This window comes from Neohortaea acidophila, assembly GCF_010093505.1.
Source record: "Neohortaea acidophila strain CBS 113389 unplaced genomic scaffold BDY17scaffold_1, whole genome shotgun sequence".
Taxonomy (NCBI): domain Eukaryota; kingdom Fungi; phylum Ascomycota; class Dothideomycetes; order Mycosphaerellales; family Teratosphaeriaceae; genus Neohortaea; species Neohortaea acidophila.
In genome coordinates this window covers 2,695,623-2,718,028 of record NW_022985510.1, presented here as the reverse complement: position 1 = coordinate 2,718,028, position 22,406 = coordinate 2,695,623, and the positions used below count along the sequence as shown (strand labels likewise).

Sequence of the window (22,406 nt, the reverse complement as noted above, 5' to 3'; positions counted from 1 at the left end):
CGACTGAAGATGACCTGAAGAGCGTGGGAAGTCTGATGCACGAGGCGAACATCGAGGACACCATTTCAAGATGTACAAGGTTCGCGCTGGAGTCACAAGTCGCATTATACGTGCTACGGCGGGCGTCAACGCAGAATGGCCATCTCGACGGCGCACCCCCGGAAGACGTCTACATCCTCGCCTCCGACCTATCATACTCCTCTCGCACCACTGGATGCGTCGCCTTTCTCAAACGTCCTTCACCCATATCATCAGCTGCTCCGATTGCAAGACAGATATCTGTGGTCAATCTTCCACTCGGCCGCAGTGCAGATTCATCCACCATCTCGCCATACGAGACGCTGCACTCACTCGTTCGCGGCGCCTTGACGCCATTCTTTGAGGCAGCAGCGAGAGAGTCAAAGTCGGCTACGGAGAAGCTCAGCTCAGATGGAGAATCGCGGACGGGTGTTTCAGGGGCGAGGCGGAGATTGGCAGACCTGGAGATTAGCTTGCAGAACCTCCAACAGAACATCGAGGTGGAAGCGCCGAGATTGCAGGTACACGACGCTGTCCAAAAGCAGCTCGACCTCGCGGGAGGAGACTGGCCAAAGGCTGCCGCCAGCATCCCCGAGAACCTCATCACTGACGGCCAATTCTTGAATCGCTTGCAAAACATGGCCAACGACTGGATCAAGCAAATCCGTGACTTTACACGATCCTCCGATGAACGAGCAGTCTTTACCACTTCACAGGAAAAGAACTTTTGGCTGGCAATGGAGAATGCGATTGAAAGCATTGAAGCGCAACTGGTCAGTGGAGGCGTGCAACTGACCATGAAGATTCTGGAAAAGGCGAAGCGGCACGGCATCACGGCGAGCTTTAAATCAGACACGGGCTTGAGGGAGACCAAGGAGAAGGTGCAGCGATACAACAAACTCTTCCACGGATTCCCCATCGAAGAGTTGCTCTCCGCCACGTCAATTTCCAAGCTCCGAGATTCCCTCGACGACCTCTTTCAACACTTCAACAAGAAGCTTCGTATCGTCGCATATCCCGTGCGAAGAGCCCTCCCGCTGGTGGAAGCCATCTCCGCCGATCTCGATCATCGACTCCACGACTTGCTCAATGGCCGCACCCTGATGCAACTCAGCTTTGTCGACTTTCAAAAAGTCTACAATGAAGTGCAGGAGATTTGGATGTTTTGGGAAGACGGCGCAAAGGAATTCACCAATGTTGCCCGCGAAGTCACGCGCAAGCAGACTGACCGCTTCATCCCCATCAAATTCAGCAAGCATCACAGCATGATTGAGGACCGACTCAGCTACATTCGCAACTTTCGAACCAATCACGAGCAGCTGCAAAACACCATTGTCAACGTTCTGGGGCCCAGCGACACCGAAGGCGCTGCTGTGGTCGGCGACGTAGATGCAGTGGAGGAGATTGCCCTGGCGTATCTCGTCTTCAAAGACGTCGACGTTCTCGACACTTCCTTCGAAGGCACACGACTCTGGACTCAGGCGGAGCAAGCGTACAATGAACGGACAGCACGGGTGGAAAACGCCATCATTGCATGTCTCCGCGATCGTCTAGCCGTGGCAACGTCGGCCAACGAAATGTTCCGCGTCTTCTCCAAATTCAATGCACTCTTTGTACGGCCGAAAATCCGCGGCGCCATTGCGGAATACCAGATTCAACTGATCAACAGTGTTCGAGGGGATATTGAAACCCTTCAACAACGCTTCACGCATCAATACGGGCAGTCCGATTCGCACGGCATGGCGCAGTTGCACGACCTTCCCCCCATCTCCGGTGCCATCATCCGTGCAAGACAAGTCGAGCGCCAGCTGGATGCCTACCTGAGCAAGGTAGAAGACGTCCTCGGCGTGGACTGGGCGGAGCATACAGACGGCCAGAAGCTGTTCAATCTTGGTGAAGGCTTTCGCAAGAAGCTCGACACGAAGCCCATATTCGACGACTGGCTCCGGGATATCAATCGCCGGCATCTTTCCATCACCGGACGGTTATTCAAGATATCAGCCAACCGCGCCAAGAACAACACCCTCGAGATTCACGTCAATTTCGATTCGCATGTCATTACGCTGTTCAAGGAAGTTCGGAACCTGTTATGGCTCAACTTCAACGTCCCGCATGCCATCACCAACGTCTCCAAGGAAGCCCGACGTGTCTATCCATTCGCCGTCAGCTTGATGGAGAGTCTCAACACTTTGGCACAGACGAGCCTGGTCATTGCAGGCATGGCCGAAGTGGCGATACTGCTTTCTGGATATCGGAGCGAGGCGCAGACGTACATTGCGAAGGGTGCGGCTTTACGGTGGGAGACGTTTGTCCTGGCGTACGATGCGTACGTCCGCCAGCAGGTGGAGGATCAAAACGTCACCGCCAACGATCGCTTGCACGTGCAGTACATTCGCAATCTCGGGGCGTCCATCACTACCCTCCAGAGCAAGACCACTACTCTCTCCGCCATCCAGACATCTGTCGAGACTGCTCTCCGCGAGATGCAAAGCTGCGCCTTCACCTTTGACGCCCTCCACTCCCATCTCGAGTCGCTCCAACGCTCAATCGATCAGCTGAACCTGGAGGGCTACTCAAATATCGCCTTTTGGGTAGCCACGACGAATGAAAAGGTGGTCGACATTCTGCTTGCCCGGCTGCGACAAGCTTTGAAAGACTGGACCGCCGATTTCGAGCAAGGAGAGGCCCGGCCGACGATTGACACGTTCGCCCACGACATTCTCATGCAGAATCAGTTGATCCAGCTGGAACCGCCTCTCGAGCATGCCAAATCCGGCTGGCTCGCAAACCTCCACGCCTGGCTTGCGACAGTGGCAGATCTTCCCAGACTCCAAGCCTCACGATTTCAGAATGCCCTCGCGCTGGACAAATCCACCGGTTCCAGCACCTACTCCGACCTCCCCTTGCGATGCATGAGCACACTGGAAGATCTCTACCAACGAATCGAGGCGAAGCTGGCCGCTGCTCAGACATATGTCGACGAGTGGCTGCAGTTTCAGTCGCTGTGGGATCTGCAGATGGAGCAAGTGCAGGAAGATCTCGGCGATCAGCTAGACGCCTGGCTGCAGCTCATCCTCGAAATCCGCCAAAAAAGAGACACATTCGACACCTCCGGCATGCAGCGCTCTTTCGGGCATGTGGTGATCAACTATGAGCAAGTGCAAACAAAGGTCAATGCAAAATACGACCAATGGCAGCACGATCTCCTGGCTCACTTCTCCGGCCTCTATGCCACCCGCTTGGTGGACATGTACGCCGAGCTGCAACGCGCAAGAAAAGACCTCGAAAGCCAATCGATGCAAGCGTCATCCACTTCCCAAGCAGTCTCATTCATCACAGTCGTGCAGAACTGCAAGCGACAGACAAAGACCTGGGAGCCCGAGATGGAGACATTTCGCCAGGGCCAGCAAACGCTTTCGCGATTCAGATTTCAGTATCCCAAAAACTGGCTGTACGTGGAGCAAGTGGATCACGAATGGACTGCCCTGATTGAGGTTCTCGAGCGAAAGAGCAAGCTCATTGCCGACCAGACTGACGCCCTGAAAGCCAAGATTGTCGCCGAAGACGGAGTAGTCTCACGTCGAATCGCTGAAGTGATTGAGCGATGGAATGAGCAGAGACCCGTGTCAGGCTCCATCCCTCCTGCCGAGGCCGTGGCAACTCTCCACACCTTCGACACCGAGCTGAGTCAACTTCGAGAACAGTCCGAGATGGTAATCCGCGCAAGGGAAGCTCTCGAACTCCCCGCCAGTCCCGACAACATGCTCGTCACGCTGCTGGAAGAAGTCCAAGACTTCAAGTCGGTGTGGGCGAATCTGAGCCTCGTGTGGGATCAACTGAACGACCTCCGAGACCAACTCTGGAACAGCATTCAGCCCCGAAAGCTACGGCAGTCGATTGAGAACTTGACCAAGACTCTGAAGGAGATGCCCAGCCGCATGCGCCAATACGCCGCCTTTGAGCATCTCCAACAAGTTCTGCGCACCTTGCTCAAAGTCAACCCTCTACTGACAGAACTCCGCTCGGATGCCGTCCGCGAAAGACATTGGATCAAGATCTTCAAGGCATTACACCCTCAAAGACGCTACTCCGCCATCTCCATGACGCTCGGGGATGTATGGGACTTGCAACTTGGCCCCAGCGAAGCAGTCATCCGAGATGTCATCAGCCAGGCGCAAGGAGAGATGGCTTTGGAAGAGTTTGTACGCACTGTGCGAGAGCATTGGCAAAACTACACCCTCGACCTCGTCCAATATCAGTCCAAGTGCCGACTGATCCGCGGATGGGATGACCTCTTCGCCAAATGCAGCGATCACTTGAACTCCTTGCAAGCCATGCGACATTCCCCGTACTACCGCGAGTTTGAAGAGGAAGCCTCATCATGGGAGGACAAGCTCAATCGCATCCACGTCTTGTTCGATGTCTGGATCGACGTTCAGCGACAATGGGTATACCTGCAAGGAGTCTTTACTGGCAATGCCGACATCAAGCACCTCCTCCCCCTCGAGACTTCCCGCTTCGCAAACATCAACAGCGAGTTCATGTCGGTGCTCAAAAAAGTCTATCGCTCCCCGCAAGTACTCGAAGTGCTCAACATCCCGGACGTGCAGCGACAGCTTGAGCGACTTGCGGATCTGCTAAACAAGATCCAAAAGGCTCTGGGAGAGTATCTCGAAAAAGAACGAGTAGCATTCCCCCGGTTCTACTTTGTCGGCGATGAGGACCTGCTCGAGATCATCGGCAACAGCAACGATACTCTGCGAATCGCCAAGCACCTCGGAAAGATGTTTGCCGGAATCTCTGGATTGGTGATGGAAGAATCCAACATCCTGGGCCTGCGATCCAAGGAAGGAGAGCAATGTATGCTGCGACGGCCCATCTCACTGACGGACACTCCCAAGATCAACGACTGGCTCAAGGCGCTGGAGGTTGGCATGCGGGAGACGTTGTCAGATCTGCTGGTAGAAGCTGTGCACGATCTGGATGGCATTGCAGATGATGACGATGCTGCATTCGAGGAGTACATCTCGAAGTACCCCGCTCAAATTGTCGTCCTCGCATCGCAGGCTTGTTGGACCAAGCAGGTCAGCGGTGCACTTGGAAAGGGCGGGCTGCAAGATTTATACGACGGCCTTGTTTTCCGACTGCGACTCCTAGCTGCATCTGTCTTGAAGCAACTAGAGCCGATCTATCGGAAGAAGTGTGAGCATCTCATCACAGAATTCGTACACCAACGGGACGCCACCGAAAAGCTACTCCAGAGCGGCGCCGACTCCCCAGACCACTACCTTTGGCTTCTTCAAATGAGATACGAGTTTGATGAGAATGCCGCCCCGCTCGACCGCATGCAGGTCAAGGTGGCCAACGCTACCCTGGCGTACGGCTTCGAATATCTTGGAGTGCCAGAAAGACTCGTCCGAACACCCTTGACCGACCGCTGTTTCTTGACGCTCAGCCAAGCTCTTTCCCAACGCCTTGGTGGATCTCCATATGGACCAGCGGGTACCGGTAAGACAGAGTCTGTCAAAGCGTTGGGCGTCCAACTCGGTCGATTCACCCTCGTCTTCAATTGCGATGACACTTTTGACTTTCAAGCCATGGGCCGAATCTTCCTGGGCATCTCACAGGTCGGCGCCTGGGGCTGCTTCGACGAGTTCAACAGATTGGAAGAACGCATCCTCTCCGCCGTATCACAGCAAATCCAGAACATCCAGGTGGGCCTGCGGAAACGAGCGCAAGACTCCAATGCCCAGATTGATCTCGTTGGCCGGCAACTCAAGGTCCATCCGTTAACCGGCATGTTCATCACCATGAATCCAGGCTACGCCGGCCGCTCGAACCTCCCCGACAATCTGAAGAAGCTCTTCCGCAGTGTGGCCATGTCCAAGCCAGACAAGGAAATCATCGCCGAAGTCATGCTCTTTTCGCAAGGCTTCGCAGAGGCCAAGACACTATCGAGACAGACTGTCCCCTTCTTCGACCAGTGCCATTCCCTCCTCTCCAGCCAGCCTCACTACGACTTCGGCCTTCGCGCGCTAAAGAGCGTCCTCGTCAGCTCTGGTGGCTTGAAGCGATTGAGACTTTCCTCCACCACCGAGCAGGCCGCAGACGCCATCGTCGAGCCGCAAATTATTGTCCAAAGCATTCGAGAGACCATTGCGCCCAAGTTGGTGAGGGACGATGCTTTGCGGATGGAGCAGATTGAGAAGGACGCATTTTCCGGCGTCGAATACATCCCGGCATCTCTCGAAGCTTTGCGCAAGGCTCTGCAAGAGGTTGTGGCGGAGAGGAAGCTCGTTGCGACCGACTCATGGCTCACCAAAGTCCTCCAACTGTACCAGATTCAGAGCCTTCACCACGGTGTCATGATGGTGGGAAGCTCAGGAACCGGCAAATCCACCGCATGGCAAGCTCTCCTCGCCGCTCTGCAAAAGGTCGACGGCATCGAAGGTGTGTGCCATGTCATTGACCCCAAAGTCATGTCCAAGGAGTCATTATACGGCACCCTGGACAGCACGACCCGAGAGTGGACGGACGGCTTATTCACAAGCATCCTTCGAAAAGTGGTCGACAATCTCCGCGGGGAAGACAGCAAGCGACACTGGATCATCTTTGATGGCGACGTCGACCCCGAATGGGTGGAGAATCTCAACAGCGTTCTGGACGACAACAAGCTGTTGACCCTCCCCAATGGTGAGCGCCTGAGCCTACCTCCCAACGTACGAGTCATGTTCGAGGTCGAGACTCTCAAGTACGCCACCCTTGCCACTGTCAGTCGATGCGGTATGGTGTGGTTCAGCGATGATACTGTGGAACTGGACGTCATGCTCTCTCGCAATCTGGCCCAACTCAGCACCGCCACGTTCGACGATATCGATGATGACGCTCCTGCCTCTACCGAGCAGAAGCAGTCCTTCATGGCGGACGTCTTGAAACACCGACTCACAACCAACGACTTTGCACGCAAGGCGCTGGACCAAGCTCTCCCGTTGAATCACATCATGGAATTCACCCCCATTCGCGCATTCGGCACGCTCTTCACCCTCCTGCGAAAAGCCTGCCGATCTGTCCTGGAATACAACGCCCAGCACCCGGACTTTCCACTCAACGATGAGCAGATTGAAATGTACCTGTCAAAGAAGATTCTGGTGGCCGTGGTCTGGTCTTTCACCGGTGACTGCCCATTGGGCGATCGCAAGTCGTATGGCGATTTCCTCGCCGGCTTCTCCACCTTCGACATGCCGCTCACAACCGCAACCTCCTCCCTCATCGACTACGACGTTTCCCTCCCAGACGCAGCTTGGACGTCATGGCAGCAACATGTCCCATCCATCGAGGTCAACACCCATTCGGTCCTGCAGACGGACCTCGTCATCCCCACCCTCGACATCGTACGGCATGAGGACTTGCTCTACTCCTTCCTGGCCGAGCACAAGCCTCTACTGCTGTGCGGCCCCCCGGGGTCTGGCAAGACAATGACCTTATTCAGCGCACTCCGAAAACTGCCCAACATGGAAACCGTCGGCCTCAACTTTTCCAGTGCCACCACGCCAGACCTCCTCGTGAAGACTCTTGAGCAGTACTGCGATTACAAGAAGTCTCTCAGCGGCGTCACCATGGCTCCCAAACAAATCGGCCGTTGGCTGGTCGTATTTTGCGACGAGATCAATTTGCCAGCACCAGACAAATACGGCACGCAGCGCGTCATTTCCTTCCTTCGCCAGCTCATCGAGCACGGAGGCTTCTGGCGCACATCCACCAAGACCTGGGTCTCTTTGGAACGAGTCCAATTCGTGGGCGCTTGCAATCCTCCCACAGATGTCGGCCGGACGCCGCTCGGTGCTCGCTTCCTGCGTCACGCTCCGCTGGTGATGGTGGATTACCCTGGTGAAGTCTCGCTCACGCAAATCTACGGCACCTTCAATACCGCCGTGCTCAAGATCATCCCCACCCTCCGTGGCTACGCCGAAGCCTTGACGCAAGCAATGATTCAGGTCTATCTCCAATCACAGAAGAGATTCACCCCAGACATCCAGCCTCACTATGTCTACTCGCCGCGCGAACTCTCACGCTGGGTGCGAGCAATCTACGAGGCGATCCGCCCCTTTGAATCGCTTTCACTGGAGGGCCTGGTCCGAATCTGGGCCCACGAAGCTTTGAGACTCTTCTCAGATCGACTCATTGCAGACGACGAGCGACAATGGACCGAAGAAATTGTCAATCGCGTGGCACTGGAATACTTTCCCAACATCCACGAGACGGCAGCACTCCAACGACCAATCCTCTTCTCAAATTGGCTGTCCAAAGACTACGTGCCAGTCGGTCGGAACGAGCTGAGAGACTTTGTCAAGGCCCGCCTGCGCACCTTCTGCGAGGAAGAGCTTGACGTTCCGCTGGTCCTCTTCAACGACGTCCTGGAGCACGTCCTGCGCATCGATCGAGTCTTCCGACAACCACAGGGCCATCTCATCCTCATCGGAGTCAGCGGAAGTGGCAAGACTACCCTCTCTCGCTTCGTGGCGTGGATGAACGGGCTGTCAATCTTCCAGATCAAGGTCCATGGGAGATACTCTGCAGAAGACTTTGACGAAGACCTTCGCAACGTCCTTCGCCGGTGTGGATGTCGAGGCGAGAAGATTTGCTTCATCATGGACGAGTCAAATGTCCTGGACTCTGGATTCCTCGAACGCATGAACACGCTCCTCGCCAATGGTGAAGTGCCTGGCCTCTTCGAAGGCGACGACTATGCCACCCTCATGACCGCTTGCAAGGAAGGTGCTCAACGACAAGGCCTCCTGCTCGACTCCCAAGAAGAGCTCTACAAATGGTTCACCCAACAGATTGTTCGCAATCTTCACGTCGTCTTCACAATGAATCCTCCATCCAACGGCCTGTCCTCGAGAGCAGCCAGCAGCCCGGCCCTATTCAATCGTTGCGTTCTTAATTGGTTCGGCGATTGGTCAGATCAGGCATTGTATCAGGTTGCATACGAACTCACGCAATCCGTGGACATCGACCACAGCAACTACAGCGCCCCCGACAGCCTGCCCGTAGAGTTTGACCAGCTGGAGATGCCTCTGAGCCACAGAGACGCGGTGGTGAATGCCATGGTGCATGTCCATCACTCCCTTCGACATTTCAACCGACGTCTCCAACGCCAGCAGAGCAAGACCACCTACCTCACCCCAAGACAATTCCTCGACTTTGTCGCGCAATTCGTCAAGCTCTTCAACGAGAAGCGAGATGATCTCGAGGAGCAGCAACGTCATCTCAACGTCGGCTTGGACAAGCTGCGTGAAACTTTTGACAAAGTCTCGGAGCTGCGAAAGAGTCTCGACGAAAAGAAGCTGGACCTGCAGAAGAAGAACACCGAAGCCAACGACAAGCTTCAGAAGATGGTGGCCGACGAGCAAGAGGCGAAGCAGCAGCAAGCCACATCCCTTGAAATCCAGTCCAAGCTGAAGAAGCAAGAAGATGACATTTCCACGCGCAAAGAAATCGTGCTCGAGGACCTGGCAAAAGCAGAGCCCGCAGTCGAACAAGCCAAACTCAGCGTCCAAAACATCAAGCGACAACATCTCACCGAAGTGCGATCCATGCAGAACCCCCCAGCCGGCGTCAAGCTCGCCATGGAGGCGGTATGCACTCTCCTCGGCCACAAGACCGTCGACTGGAAGAGCATCGTCAGCATCGTCCGTCGCGAAGACTTCATCGCCAGTATCCTCAACTACGACAACGAGCGCCAGATGACTCCGCAGCATCGCAAGAAGATGCAGCACGAATACCTTTCTAATGAAGACTTTACCTTTGAAAGGGTTAATCGTGCCAGCAAAGCGTGTGGACCTCTGGTGCAGTGGGTAGAGGCACAAGTCAACTTCTCCGAGATCCTCGACAGAGTTGGCCCTCTGCAGGAAGAAGTCACCCATCTGGAGAATGAAGCTTTGGACACTCGAGCCAATGCAAAGATGATTGAGAATACACTCAAGGAGCTCGATCAACGAATTGCGACGTACAAATCCGAATACGCCTCGTTGATCAGTCAAACGGAAGCAATCAAGACCGAGATGTCTCGGGTTCAGTCCAAGGTCGATCGCAGCATGCGTCTCCTCCACAGTCTGTCTTCCGAGCGCGGTAGATGGGAAGAGGGTAGTCGCACGTTCCAGATCCAAATGGAGACCATTGTCGGCGACGTCTTTCTCGCCTCTGCCTTCTTGGCCTACGGTGGTCTCTACGATCAGCAATATCGTCGCGCAATGTTGGAAGACTGGTCGCTGCATCTCTCGGCTTCTGGAATCGTCTTCAAGTCTCAAAACTCCCTGACGGAATACCTATCGACCGCAGATGAACGCCAGCAGTGGCATGAGAATACCTTGCCAGTCGATGAGCTCTGCACGGAAAATGCCATCATGCTGAAGAGATACAACCGTTACCCTCTCATCATTGATCCATCCGGACGAGTTACAGACTTCCTCCAGAACGAGAGCAAGGACCGCCGCCTCACCGTGACAAGCTTCCTCGACAATTCCTTTGTGAAGCAGCTCGAGAGTGCCCTACGCTTCGGAAATCCGATCCTGATTCAAGACGCCGAGCACATGGATCCCATCTTGAACCATGTCCTCAACAAAGAGTACCAGAGGACCGGAGGTCGTGTGCTCATCCAGCTGGGTCGTCAAGAGATTGATTTTTCCCCGGCGTTCAAGCTCTATCTTTCGACGAGAGATCCGTCTGCCAGATTCGCCCCAGACATCTGCAGTCGCGCCACCTTTGTCAACTTTACCGTCACGCAGAGCAGTTTGAAGACTCAGACGCTGAATGAAGTGCTCAAGTCCGAGCGGCCAGATGTTGATGAGCGCCGGTCCAATCTCCTCAAGCTGCAAGGCGAATTCACGCAACGCCTCCGCCGCTTGGAACGTCGACTCCTGCAAGCCCTCAACGAGTCTCACGGCAACATTCTGGACGACGAAAAGGTCATCCAGACGCTCGAGACGCTGAAAGAAGAGGCAGCAGAAATCACATCCAAAGCCGCCGAAACCGAAGGAGTCATGACCGACGTGACCAACATCATGGCCACCTACGACAAGATTGCGCAGTCATGCTCTGCCATCTTCGCCGTCCTCGAGCAATTGTACCACGTCAACCACTTCTACCAATTCTCTCTGCAATACTTTGTGGACATCTTCGAGGCGGTGTTGCGAACTGCCAAAGCGTCTCCGGAGCGGGATGGCAAGCGTCGTGTGGATGCCATCGTTCAGGACCTATTCCGCAAGGCATTCAAGGAGACATCGGCGTCCCTGTTGCAAAAGGACCATCTTACTCTCGCCGTCCTCCTCGCACAAGCTGCACCATTCCCAATGGACAAGAGTTTGATCGATGTCTTGCTGGATGAGAGTGTTACTGGCGCCGACACAAGCTCCTCACCCGAATTGAGGTCACAAGCAATGTCTCTCGCTTCTCGAATTACTCCGTTGAAGGAGGTGGTCCAAAGCACATCCGAAAACGCTTGGACATCCTTCATTGAAAGCGCAGAAGCAGAGACCAAAGTGCCCAGCACGGCATCGCCTGTCAACGACAACGACACCGCCCTCAAGGAGTTGTTACTGGTCAAGCTCTTCCGCGTCGACCGTCTGATCCCCGCCACAAGCCGTTTTATCCGATGCATCTTCGGACAAGCCTTCCTCGACGTCTCCCCGGATCTTGGCGCGATTTCCAACCAGACCATGGCAAGCTCCCCCATCGCTCTATGCTCCACGCCCGGCTTCGACGCAAGCTTCAAAGTGGACCAGCTCGTGGATCGAACCTCTGCCATCTGCAGCAGCGTCGCCATGGGCTCCAACGAAAGCATGGCCAGTGCCGATGCAGCCCTTGCCAACGCCGCGATGAACGGAACGTGGGTACTCGTCAAGAACGTCCATCTCGCTCCCGACTGGCTTCAAAACCTGGTCAAGCGCATCGACTCTCTCAAACCCAACAAGGACTTCCGCCTGTTCCTCTCAATGGAGACGAGTCTCAGAATTCCTTCCAGTCTCCTTCGCGCTTCCCGAGTCTTGATGTACGAGCAGCCGGCGGGAATTCGCGCAAACATGCGGGATTCATTATCATCGGTGCCGGATCAACTCCTGCAGCAGCCGGTGGAGAAGGCGAGAATGCACCTCCTACTCTCCTACCTGCACGCCGTCGTGCAAGAGCGTTTGCGCTATGCACCTCGCTTGGGTTGGAAGGGGTTCTGGGAATTCAACGATGCCGACTACGAGTGTTGCGCTTTCATCATCCAATGGTGGACGCAGCAGGTCGCGCGTGGACGATCGAATGTAGCGCCGCGGAGCATCGCGTGGGATCTGATCCGCGTGCTCATCACGGAGATGTACGGAGGGAAAATCGACGATGCGGAGGATTTTGAGGCTCTACGAACTCTAGTGGGCAAGACCATTACGGTGGATGCCTTTGAGGAAGGGTTCAATGTGATTGGAGAAGTGGCGGGAGATGCAAGTGTGGGCATGGCATTGCCGAGTGGGACGACCAAGAAGGACTTTCTACAATGGGTGCAGGAGTTGCCCGAGCGCGAACCACCGACTTACCTGGGCCTGCCGTCCAATGCGGAGAAGTTGTTGCTGGTGGCGCAGGCAGAGGAGATGCTGAAGAATCTGAAGACGGTGATGGGGGGATTGGATGAGGGAGAGCATGTGATGGCGGAGGCGGGGGAGTGATCTGAGAAGAAAGAAACGGCGATTGCATTGCATTGCGGCGGAGTTGATGGATACCCCTTTGCGTGTTGATCAGGCGGGCGGGTATTTGCTAGTTTCGTGTTGATTATGATGTGTCTTTGTTCCACTCACGTGCCCTTGATCATGCTGCACTTCACATCTAAAATGGGATCGGACAAGACCGAGGCGTAGGAGTATAAGAGGACGTATCGACTCATCTCTTCACATCACAAGACGTGAGATGAGCGGAAGCAGAACGGGCGTTCACATCCGCAGCCCATCCGCCTCGCAGCCTTGACGAGACATCTCCGACATTCGGCGACTGATGGCAACAAGATCCTGACTAATCCCTCCCAAACGAGCACTGGATTAGGCTTTTGCCGTGCCCCACCCGACCTTGGCACGCCCATCCCATCCGCTTTCGCATCTCAGGCTAATCATCATCAACCTAGGCACGCACGCTTTCGTCCTGTCCTGCACACCCTGCACGCCTCGAGTACCGAGGGCGGCCCTCTTGCTCCATTCCCTTCTGCACACATATCTGCCATTTGCTCGTCTTTCTCCTTCACCCCTCGACTCCGTGCACTCCGGATGGGAATGCGTTGAGACCAAAGTCTGATTGAGACATTGGACGCGAGACCGCCCGGGCAGAGCTGCCACCTCCCGTACCCAAGTACATCCTAGCTGCAGGCGTCGCCGCGCATCTCCTCGGCCTGCTTCCCTGCCGCAAACCTCCACGAGCAACGTGCCTCGCGTCCCTCCCTCCCTCCTCCCCGTTCGCCATACATCCTTGGAAGGAAACAATCAAACCCATCCTGTATAGGGCCGGGCTGAAATTGCAAAGAGACGGACGACGCCGGACATCACCCTGACACACCCCGCGTGCCGCCCTCAGCCCACCCTTGGCAGTGATTCTTCCTCTCACGCGGATCTCACGGCTTACATCGGCTTGCATCCAGATCAGCTCGTGTCTTCGCAGGGAGTGATCAGAAGGACTTGCTCGGCCTCCCGCATCATCCCACTCAGCCCCAACCTCCTCACCGCCATGACGAGCCCACAGGAAGGAGCCGCGCCTACCGCCAACGTCCACTTTGCATCTCAGGATGATCACATCTCGCCCCAGCACAGCCTGGAAGACACAGATCGCAACGATCTGAATCCAGAAGCACAGCAGGAGCTGAATCAACTGCGATCACAGCTCCAAAACAACATCCAGTCATCGCGCATGCAGCATCATGCTTTTGAGCCTGTATCTCTACCGGGCTCGCAGCCAGTTTCAAGGGTGAGTGCATGAAAGAGAATGAAATGCCATTCTCCTGCGCACGCTAACACCTCATGAATTCACAGGTGGCTTCCGGCCATGCCACCCCGAACAAGCGACACATGTCCGTCTACTCCGGCGAGTCGTCTCATGCCACCTCGCCGGCCCCCTCCACCATGCATTCCCCCCCTCTCACCCCCGCCGCTTCCAAGTCCCGCGACAACAAAAGCCAGCGAAGTGGCAGCATGTCCGGCCGCCGCCCGGCTCCCGATATCATGACTCCGCAGCGATCCGCATCCCCGCTACGAGACGGCAAAGACAGGATGGCGGTTCCGAGTCAGCCCAAGCAACAGCCCCAATCTACCATCGGGCCGAGTGGCGATTCACAACCCCCATCAAGTGGTCAGAGTCCTGCTGCGACTCCCTCAGGCACCGCACCCGGCTCTCCCCGGCCCAAGACCCCGTCAACCACCGGCACGAGCGATGTAAGCGCAAAGGGCAAGAGACCGTCGACGAGTGCGCCGGTTAGTGTTACCACTACACAATCCGATGACTCTCAGTTCCGCTTTGGCAACAGGGATCCGGCGGTTGGATATTCCACCTCGGGCCAAATCAACACTTCCATGCCGGGCATCCTTGGCAACGCGCCCACTCTCCCCGCCTCATCTGCTAGCGGAACCAGTCTGGATCAGATGGACAAGCGGTCGAGTCTATTTGGCGGCGCCAAGAAGGAGCACGACGACAGCCTGCACGAAAAAGACTCCCACCACTCCTCCAAGTCGAATTTGAAGCGCTTCTTCAAGATTGGCGGACACCATCATCACCGGGAGAAGTCGGGGCATTCTAATGGCGCGGAGCACCACCAACGCCAGGATTCTACTGCCGGCGCAACGCATGTGCCATTTGCCGACGATCACGGCCTGGAGTCAAAGTACGGCAAGTTCGGCAAGCTGTTGGGAGCGGGAGCGGGAGGGTCGGTGCGCTTGATGAAGCGACAGGGCGACGGCACAGTCTTCGCCGTGAAGCAGTTCCGCGACCGGCACTCCTACGAGAGCGAAAAGGAGTACAACAAGAAGGTGACGGCGGAGTTCTGCATCGGCTCGACGCTGCACCACGGCAACATCATCGAGACCATCGACATTGTGCACGAAAAGGGGCGGTGGTACGAGGTGATGGAGTACGCGCCATACGATCTCTTCGCCACCGTCATGGGCGGCAAGATGGGGCGGGAAGAGGTGGCGTGCGCGACGCTGCAGATCCTCAGCGGTGTCATGTATCTGCACAGCATGGGCCTGGCACATCGTGATCTCAAGCTGGACAACGTGGTGATTAACGACCGCGGCATCATGAAGCTGATTGACTTTGGGAGTGCGGTGGTCTTTCGGTATCCGTTTGAGAATGACGTGGTACTTGCAACGGGTATGTGATGTGACCTGCATCTGCGAGCGCTCATGCTAATCTTTTTCTAGGTGTCGTTGGCTCCGACCCGTACCTCGCACCCGAGGTCTACGACCAACCCAAATACGATCCGCGCGCGGCGGATGTATGGTCGATTGCCATTATTTTCTGCTGCATGACGCTCCGCCGGTTTCCGTGGAAAGCGCCACGCACCTCCGACAACTCCTTCCGCCTCTTCGTCTCACCCCCGGATCCGGAACAGGACAAGTTCCTGCAAGAACGGCGGCGGTCGAGCGCCAAGGGACCACAGGAATCGGAGGGAGCGGACGGCGAGCAGGCACCCCCGATCACGAAGCAGACGACACAAGCGGACTACCAGCCTACAATCAAAGGACCACTGAGATTGCTACGGTTACTGCCACGGGAGACGAGGCATATCATCGGCCGCATGTTGGATTTGGATCCCAACCGGCGTGCGACGATCGAGGAGATGTTGGAGGATGGATGGGTGAGGAATGCGCTGGTGTGCCGGCAAGAGGAGAACGGGGTGGTGATTAATGCGCCGAATCATGAGCATCATTTGTTGCCCAGTAATAATGGAGGAAAGTGAGTGAAGTGAAGCGGTGGAGGGAGGGGTGGAAGGGGAAGAATGCGATTCTGCTTTTGTCTGCACGGTTCTCCTCTTTTTGCTTGTCATCTTGGGCTCGGAAGCGGGTTTCTTTCGAGACTGCAGGGATGGTTGATGATGATACCTCGAGGTTGGCGGATGAGTGATTTGTATCTACTCCTCCGATGTAGCAAAGGAAAGCACAAATGGAGTGACGCGTACGCACCACCACCTCTTCCCTCTTCACGTGCTGCTTGATGATGCTGGCCTGACGATCACACGACAAACATGAAACCCGATGGCAGCAATTGAGTTCCAACCCCGCGAATGAGGAAGCCGCGTCGTCACCTCCGCCTCGTGTTGCCCTCGTCGAGCGTCTCAGGTTAACGCTGCCGGCCCCACGCACGCCATTGCGCCCCGCAACATGGCCTAGCTGACACCTTCCGCACTCCTTCGACTGCAGTGTGGATGGAATATCGCTGAAGTGGAGGACACACGTAAGTGGTCTTCACGTGCTCACCGCCGCCGAACCCCTCCACCTCAAACTCCTGATAAGCTCGACGCAGGTACATTAGTCTGCCCTTTCTCGCCTCACCTTGCCCGCTTCTCATCCCCCAACGGTCGCAGTGCATTGGATTGAATTCTTTTTCCTATCGCGCACGCCCGTGGCGTCGTCACTTTTCCTGTCCCGCTTGGCACCCTGCTCTGCTTGCCAGTCAAATACGCACGTTGCTGCCCCACCCCTCTTCTCTCTCCCCTCCGCTCCATTTCCATCATCCATTCTTATTCCAGTTATCCCCACTCGAGAAGAGATTGAGAAACCGGGGCCCAGGCCAGAGGCTCAGGCCATGCGCAACAGCATTATTCGCCGGCAGTAATGCGCCCTCGGCTTCCGCCCTCGCTACCGCTGCAGTCCAGCCATCATCATTCATTTAATACTGGCGGCAGAGATGCAACGGACAGCAAGATATCCAATGGGCCCAGTAATAATAATCCCCGAAGCTTCTTTCTCAACCTCCCTCTAGCCAAGCCGGGCCACGTGCGCCCTGCTGCGACTACTACTTCATCCTCTGCTGCTGCTCCTCCCACTTCTCTCTCTTCCGCTTTTTCTCGTCATCCTTTGCGCGTCACGACCACCTCCAAAGAAGACTCCACCCGCGTACAATTACAGGAAGAGCGTCTGCGCGAGGAGTTACATCTGCGCCGCCTAAAAGAAGACCCTCACGCCGCGCTGGTCGTCACGCAGAGAATTCCCGGCTTCAAAACGAGTGCAGGTACGTTTCCCTATCTCCCAATGCTGCACATCACCCATCTGACCACGCTTTCGCAGCCTTCTTCGCTTCCCTCCGCACCAACCTCCGCCTCAACGCTTCTCCCCCACCCAGTCCGTGGTCCACTCCCCCTTCTATGCGAGCATCCACCGGCTCGCTCCCCCCTCCATCACCCCTCCATTTCACCACAGACACAACCGCAACAATGGACACCCAACCCCCCGACACCGCCCCGACTCCGGGTTCCAACCACCCAGACGAAGACCCGCTCGCCGGGGTCCCCGAATTATCCACCTACACCACTACATCAGAAGAAGAGAGGATCGCAGCGCTGAAGCTCGTGGCCGACAGCGTGGCCCAGCAGCGACAAGCCGCCAATTCTGCCCTCATCTGGCACCCCATCAACCTCGCCGTGGTCGTGGCTACCCTCGCCCTTATCGCGCGAATGTGTCACGAGGAAGGCCGCGGCCTGGGCATGGCCGCCACCTCCTGCACAGGCCTCGTCATGGTCTACCTCGTGCTCTGCCGCTGGCTTACACAGCCTTACCTCGAGGCAGCGGAAGCGATCAATATGGAATGGCTGGGTGAGAACGCAGATGTGATTGTGAGTAAATTCGGGGAGGAGATTATCGGCACCGTCGTCGTGGATTGGGTCGCGCCAGAGTCGGCGACGAATGCCACCTCCAGGCAAAAGGGGCGCAAGAAGGCTTGGAAAGGCGAGATCAAGGGGTGGACAGTGCGCTTAAAGTATCGAGGAAAGGGCGTAGGGACGGGGCTGCTGGAAGCGGCCGTTGCGGAGGCGAGGAAGAGGGGAGCGGAAGTGGTGGAGTTTGCTGACGCGCATGCCAGTAAGTGTGATGTGGACGCGGTTGATGATGATTTGCTAATGATTTTCCGTGCCAGATGCTCTGCGCATGCTCCCAGGCATATACAACCGAAAATTCGACAAGGGCGACAAGCGCGGGCGGGAGATTTTGCAGGATTTGCTGCAGACGAGTCCGGCGCGGAGTAAGAAGAAGAACTAGCATTTTCGCCGTACATCACGCTTGCAGGACATGCGATCCATCCCGAAATCCCTTCACGTGCTTGTATGCGATATCCCATTGCCAGGTGGCTGGGGACGGGGTTGCATCTTCAGCGCCTGCTCGTATCCAGCCGGGTACACACCAGCCGAGCGAAGGCAGTGCAACGACTTCAACCTGCTTGCCGTCGGCAGATTGGGGTGAACCTTCGTTGCAGATAATCGCCGGCAAAGTGAATCTCTGCAAACCCTTGGCACGCTCCAATTTCTTGTCCAGCAGCCGTCGATCTTCCTTGTCGAGACGCCGTCGGACAGCGTGTAGATCTTCCTTGGTCAGAAATCGAATTGAAGCAGTAGAATCTAGTCGTGCGGGTGGTTGGATGCGGATCCACCATCGCCCGTCCCAGAGGTGCCATTCCGACCAGCCTGCACTGTCGAAGGACAGGGTGATTTGCTGCGTCTCGCGTTCCGCAGCTGAAGGCGTAGCTCGGCGGAGTGTCACTCGAGGTAATTGGCCGTTGCTCCGTTCGATGTGCACGCCTGCTACCTGGAAGCTCCTTGTCGAAGCGCTTCTCTCCGCATCTCGTTCGTTGAAGAGGGCTTCTGCCGTTTGTGCGATTTGCGACACGGCGACATTGTCTTTGGGGCTGACTAGCTCAAGCAGTCGGCGCAAAACAGTGGCCTGCACACTGCTCGAGTGCGACTGCATCTCTTCCGGCAGTCTCACTGTAGCCTCACCCATTCGGATATCCAGCGTGATTTTCGTCCGTGAATAGATTTCGTCCACCGTCCGCTCCACATCGACACGCCGGCGATTAATGTTGTCAGCCAATGCCAGAATTCGATCCGCTCGCAGAGCAACAGGCAGAGTATTCTTCTCCTGTAGCGACCGAACGGTATTCCGCATCGTCAGCGTTGGATCGGCATTCGTCGGATCCTCGAACCATTTGACACTGCTCTCCTCGCAAAAGGCGACCAGCTCTTCTTTCCGCAAAGACAACATTGGTCGTGCGATCGTCACGCCTCCTTGTTCCACCACCATTGCCTCGCCTCCAGTAGTGATCAGCCTCCCGGACCCTGACTGATCCACGCCATAAATTCCTCTGCACTCCGGTATCCCAGCACAGCTCCGCATGCCTCCCAATCCACTCCCCAAATACTCCGTCAGAATGCGCAGCAAAACCGTTTCGGCCTGATCTCTCGCATGATGCGCAACAAGCAACGATCCAATGCCGTGACTCGCGCACGCTTTCCCAATCGCCCGATACCGTAGCCTTCGCGCAATGGACTCCAAATTTGTGAGGGAGCGCGGATTGTCAATGTCCAGCGCAGCCCAATCGAGTTCAAGAATCTGCGCATCGATATGCAGCTTGGCCAGCTCGGCTGCGACTCGTTTGCTTTCGTCGCTGCTGTTTGCTCGCAGCTTGTGGTCTACAATGAATGCGGTGAACCAGGTTGAGCTACGTGGATAGTCCGGGATTGCAGAAAGTAAGGGTTTCATCGGAGATGTTTCCATCCGAACGGCATCATGGCAGAGGCGGGCGAGGGCCATGGAGTCCACGCCGCCGCTTATTGCGAGGCCTGGCCGTCACGATTAGTCTTCTGTGGATTTGCTGTTTCGGTTCTGGAGACTAGTCGTGAACGTACCTAATCGCGCTTTGCCTCCACCTCGCCGCCATGTTGCGTGAAGTTGTTGCGCAAAGACGTGGTGGAGATGGAGATTGTGCTGCTTGAGTACTGCCTGGATTTGCTGCTGGGCGGACAAAGACAGTCTCCCTGACATGCCCCTGCGCTGTTTTGGGAGGGTGTGGAATAACGAGCGAGGAGATGAAGTCGTTGCTCCGATGTCACGGTTGGTGTAGGGTTAGGGTTTAGGTTTGGCGGCAGAGCCTTGGCCTTGACTTGCGGTGCGAGGGAGCAACATCTGATCGGAGTACAGGGATCGCGTGATAGCGACAAGGCAAATGACCAGACATTGGGACAACTAGATTGTTCTGTTTTTTCTCAGCTCAGCTACTTTCGCTGGACATCGTCCTCGCTTCCGCACACGTAGTGACTCGCTGCATACTCAAGGAACACGTGCTTCAACTTCACCACTTAAGTACTTCCCGGCCCTCCAAGCAGCGCAAACCTCCGAACAATACTCGGCCCAATCTCATCATACTCCGCCTTGGTGTGACAATAGCTTCGGAACTCCGGCGTCTGCCCCAGCAGTGACCCTCCAAACCACGGTCCATGCCTCTGTCGTTTATGAGTAATGACCTGCACGTCCAGTCCACCCGACTTGGCCGCATTGCCGGCGCGCGCCTCCGATGCCTTAATGCGGGCGTCGACGAGGTGTCGGATATCGCGTTGCAGTCGACGGCCGAAATCTTTGTACAGCGTGGAGCCGCCGGAAAGGACAATATTCTTGTACAGCCCGCGTCGAACGTCAATGGGCGAGGTCTGGATGACGGTGTCGACGATGGTGGGGAGGGGCGTCAAGAAATCGGAGCTGTAGATTTCCGGGTTGAAGAAGATTTCGGGAGCCAGGAAGCGCTCGTAGCCGACGTCGACCGTAGTTGTCTTCCCATTGGGAAACTTGACGTCGTACTTCCGGAATCGATCATCGGACTCCTTGTCGAAACGGGCAAACTCCTTCACAATATCCGGGCAGACGTAGCAAAACTCCTCCTTTATCCGCTCCGCCGTCTTGAGACTGCTGTCCGGCTCTCCTCGATCTCGAAGCAGCGACTGCACAAAGTATGTAATGTCTCGGCCGGCAATGGGTATGCTCTTGATGCTGCTGCCAATCACGTATCCTTCCGCGACGGGGATGACATGGGTCACGCCCTCACCCGAGTCAATGACTGTGCCGGTCAAACTCCGGTCTTGCACTTTGCTGCTGGTCCAGGACGCGGCGAGAGCGAGGACAGCCTGCACGGCGATGTACAGGCCGGCGCAGTTGAAGGATTCGAACATGATCTCGGCAGTGTTTTCGCGATTCTCGGGAGGGTTGAGAGGGGGTTCGGTGAGGAGGAAGTAGTGGTCCTCGGGTTCGACGCGGAGGTATTTGAAGATGCTGTTGGACCAGAAGCGCTCCATGTGGTCCTGTGACGCATTAGATGAGGCCCTTACTTCATTGCTGAGCATAGCTTTTGCCTACCCAGTTCTCTATCTGCCCGTGTCGTATGGGGTAATGAATGCCGTAGCCTGGCTGTGGTCAGTCTCTCGTGCGCAGAAGCAGTGTTCCCAAACATACCCGGCCCGGCGGCGGCAGACAAGGCTTCATCGCCAATGAAGAAGTCCAAGTCTTCCGTCCCTCTCTTCCCCGACAAATGCCCCGTCGGTCCTGCGCCTCCGGTCAGGAAAGTCGGTTTGTTGGCCACGGCCGGTCGTCCCGAGCCCGAGCCTCCCCCAGCTCCTCCGCTTCCCGCGGGCCCTTTGGTTGCGATTGCGGTGGGGAAGACGAAAGAGGGAGAGTCGTTGCCGGCGAAGCCGAGTTTGGAGTAGCCCGTGCCACTGTGTTGGGTCAGTAACAGGAGGAGTGGGAGATTGGGAGCGCGCAATGCTCACTTGTCCATGACAACGGCGGGGGTTTGGTTGGCCATGGCGGGGGATTGGCAGGGGAATGAGGTTCGCGGTGAGGTGTGTAGGCTAAGGAAGAAGATCAGCCGTGTGCGTGAGCAGAGGACGCAGGCATTGATGGGGTGGAAGTGAGCGCCTAATGGGAGACAGTGAGGCAGCTCTCAGACGGCGGAGGGTGTTGCGTAAGGCGGGAGGCGGTCCCATTTTACGCCGCCCCACCATTGCCGCGAATGCCTGAGGTGCATGCCAAGACTTCCGACGACAGGCAGTTGCGCTTCTCAAACGCAACATCGTCCATTGGCCTACCCATGAGCATTGATGTACATAGCGGTGTGGTTTTCGAGTGTGAGTTCACGATGAGACGAAACGGATGATTAGACAGTTGAAATTCCCTCAATTGCGAGCGCACGTGGGAATTGGCAAACATGATCGAATGGCCACGGCCCCAGTCGCTCTTTCCTTCCCCATCATGGAAGGAGCGCGCCCACGCGACAACACGAACTAGGCCGCAGCAACGCTCGACTCGACTTTGACGGCGGGCGTCCTTCATTCATCATTCATC

At 56.2% G+C, this 22,406-nt stretch overlaps 5 protein-coding genes across 5 annotated transcripts; 3 read left to right on the top strand and 2 right to left on the bottom strand.

The window, feature by feature from the left end:
- The first annotated feature begins 1,623 nt into the window (after window positions 1–1,623).
- On the top strand, window positions 1,624–12,946 carry BDY17DRAFT_290474 (dynein heavy chain, N-terminal region 2-domain-containing protein). Its single transcript, XM_033732514.1, has one exon. The coding sequence runs from the start codon at window positions 1,758–1,760 to the stop codon at window positions 12,720–12,722; it is 10,965 nt and encodes a 3,654-aa protein (XP_033594812.1). The 5' UTR covers window positions 1,624–1,757; the 3' UTR covers window positions 12,723–12,946.
- A 918-nt stretch (window positions 12,947–13,864) lies between these two features.
- BDY17DRAFT_26222 (kinase-like domain-containing protein) lies at window positions 13,865–16,425 on the top strand. Its single transcript, XM_033731859.1, has 2 exons — window positions 13,865–15,399; window positions 15,450–16,425. Exons 1-2 carry the CDS (start codon window positions 14,055–14,057, stop codon window positions 15,986–15,988), a joined length of 1,884 nt encoding a protein of 627 aa, XP_033594811.1. The 5' UTR covers window positions 13,865–14,054; the 3' UTR covers window positions 15,989–16,425.
- Window positions 16,426–16,862: 437 nt separating this feature from the next.
- Window positions 16,863–18,281, top strand: BDY17DRAFT_244910 (uncharacterized protein; the record flags this gene model as incomplete). Its single annotated transcript, XM_033730577.1, has 3 exons — window positions 16,863–17,259; window positions 17,316–18,104; window positions 18,160–18,281. 3 exons carry the CDS (start codon window positions 16,863–16,865, stop codon window positions 18,279–18,281), a joined length of 1,308 nt encoding a protein of 435 aa, XP_033594810.1.
- Window positions 18,282–18,390: 109 nt separating this feature from the next.
- BDY17DRAFT_307494 (PP-loop family-domain-containing protein) lies at window positions 18,391–19,829 on the bottom strand (the record flags this gene model as incomplete). Its single annotated transcript, XM_033735121.1, has 2 exons — window positions 18,391–18,397; window positions 18,424–19,829. The coding sequence occupies 2 exons, from the start codon at window positions 19,827–19,829 to the stop codon at window positions 18,391–18,393; spliced, it is 1,413 nt and encodes a 470-aa protein (XP_033594809.1).
- Window positions 19,830–20,125: 296 nt separating this feature from the next.
- BDY17DRAFT_290468 (actin family) lies at window positions 20,126–22,148 on the bottom strand. Its single transcript, XM_033732513.1, has 4 exons — window positions 21,833–22,148; window positions 21,519–21,778; window positions 21,423–21,469; window positions 20,126–21,367 (listed from the first exon to the last, which is right to left on the bottom strand). Exons 1-4 carry the CDS (start codon window positions 21,865–21,867, stop codon window positions 20,375–20,377), a joined length of 1,335 nt encoding a protein of 444 aa, XP_033594808.1. The 5' UTR covers window positions 21,868–22,148; the 3' UTR covers window positions 20,126–20,374.
- Between the last annotated feature and the right edge of the window lie 258 nt (window positions 22,149–22,406).

Coding starts and splice junctions, on each gene's coding strand:
- BDY17DRAFT_290474 (XM_033732514.1), top strand. CDS start 1,758: ATGGCGCAGTTGCACGACCTTCCCCCCATCTCCGGTGCCATCATCCGT.
- BDY17DRAFT_26222 (XM_033731859.1), top strand. CDS start 14,055: ATGAATTCACAGGTGGCTTCCGGCCATGCCACCCCGAACAAGCGACAC. Junction 15,400..15,449: donor TGACGTGGTACTTGCAACGG/GTATGTGATGTG, acceptor ATCTTTTTCTAG/GTGTCGTTGGCTCCGACCCG.
- BDY17DRAFT_290468 (XM_033732513.1), bottom strand. CDS start 21,867: ATGGCCAACCAAACCCCCGCCGTTGTCATGGACAA. Junction 21,779..21,832: donor CCCGCCGTTGTCATGGACAA/GTGAGCATTGCG, acceptor GACCCAACACAG/TGGCACGGGCTACTCCAAAC. Junction 21,470..21,518: donor GTCTGCCGCCGCCGGGCCGG/GTATGTTTGGGA, acceptor GACCACAGCCAG/GCTACGGCATTCATTACCCC.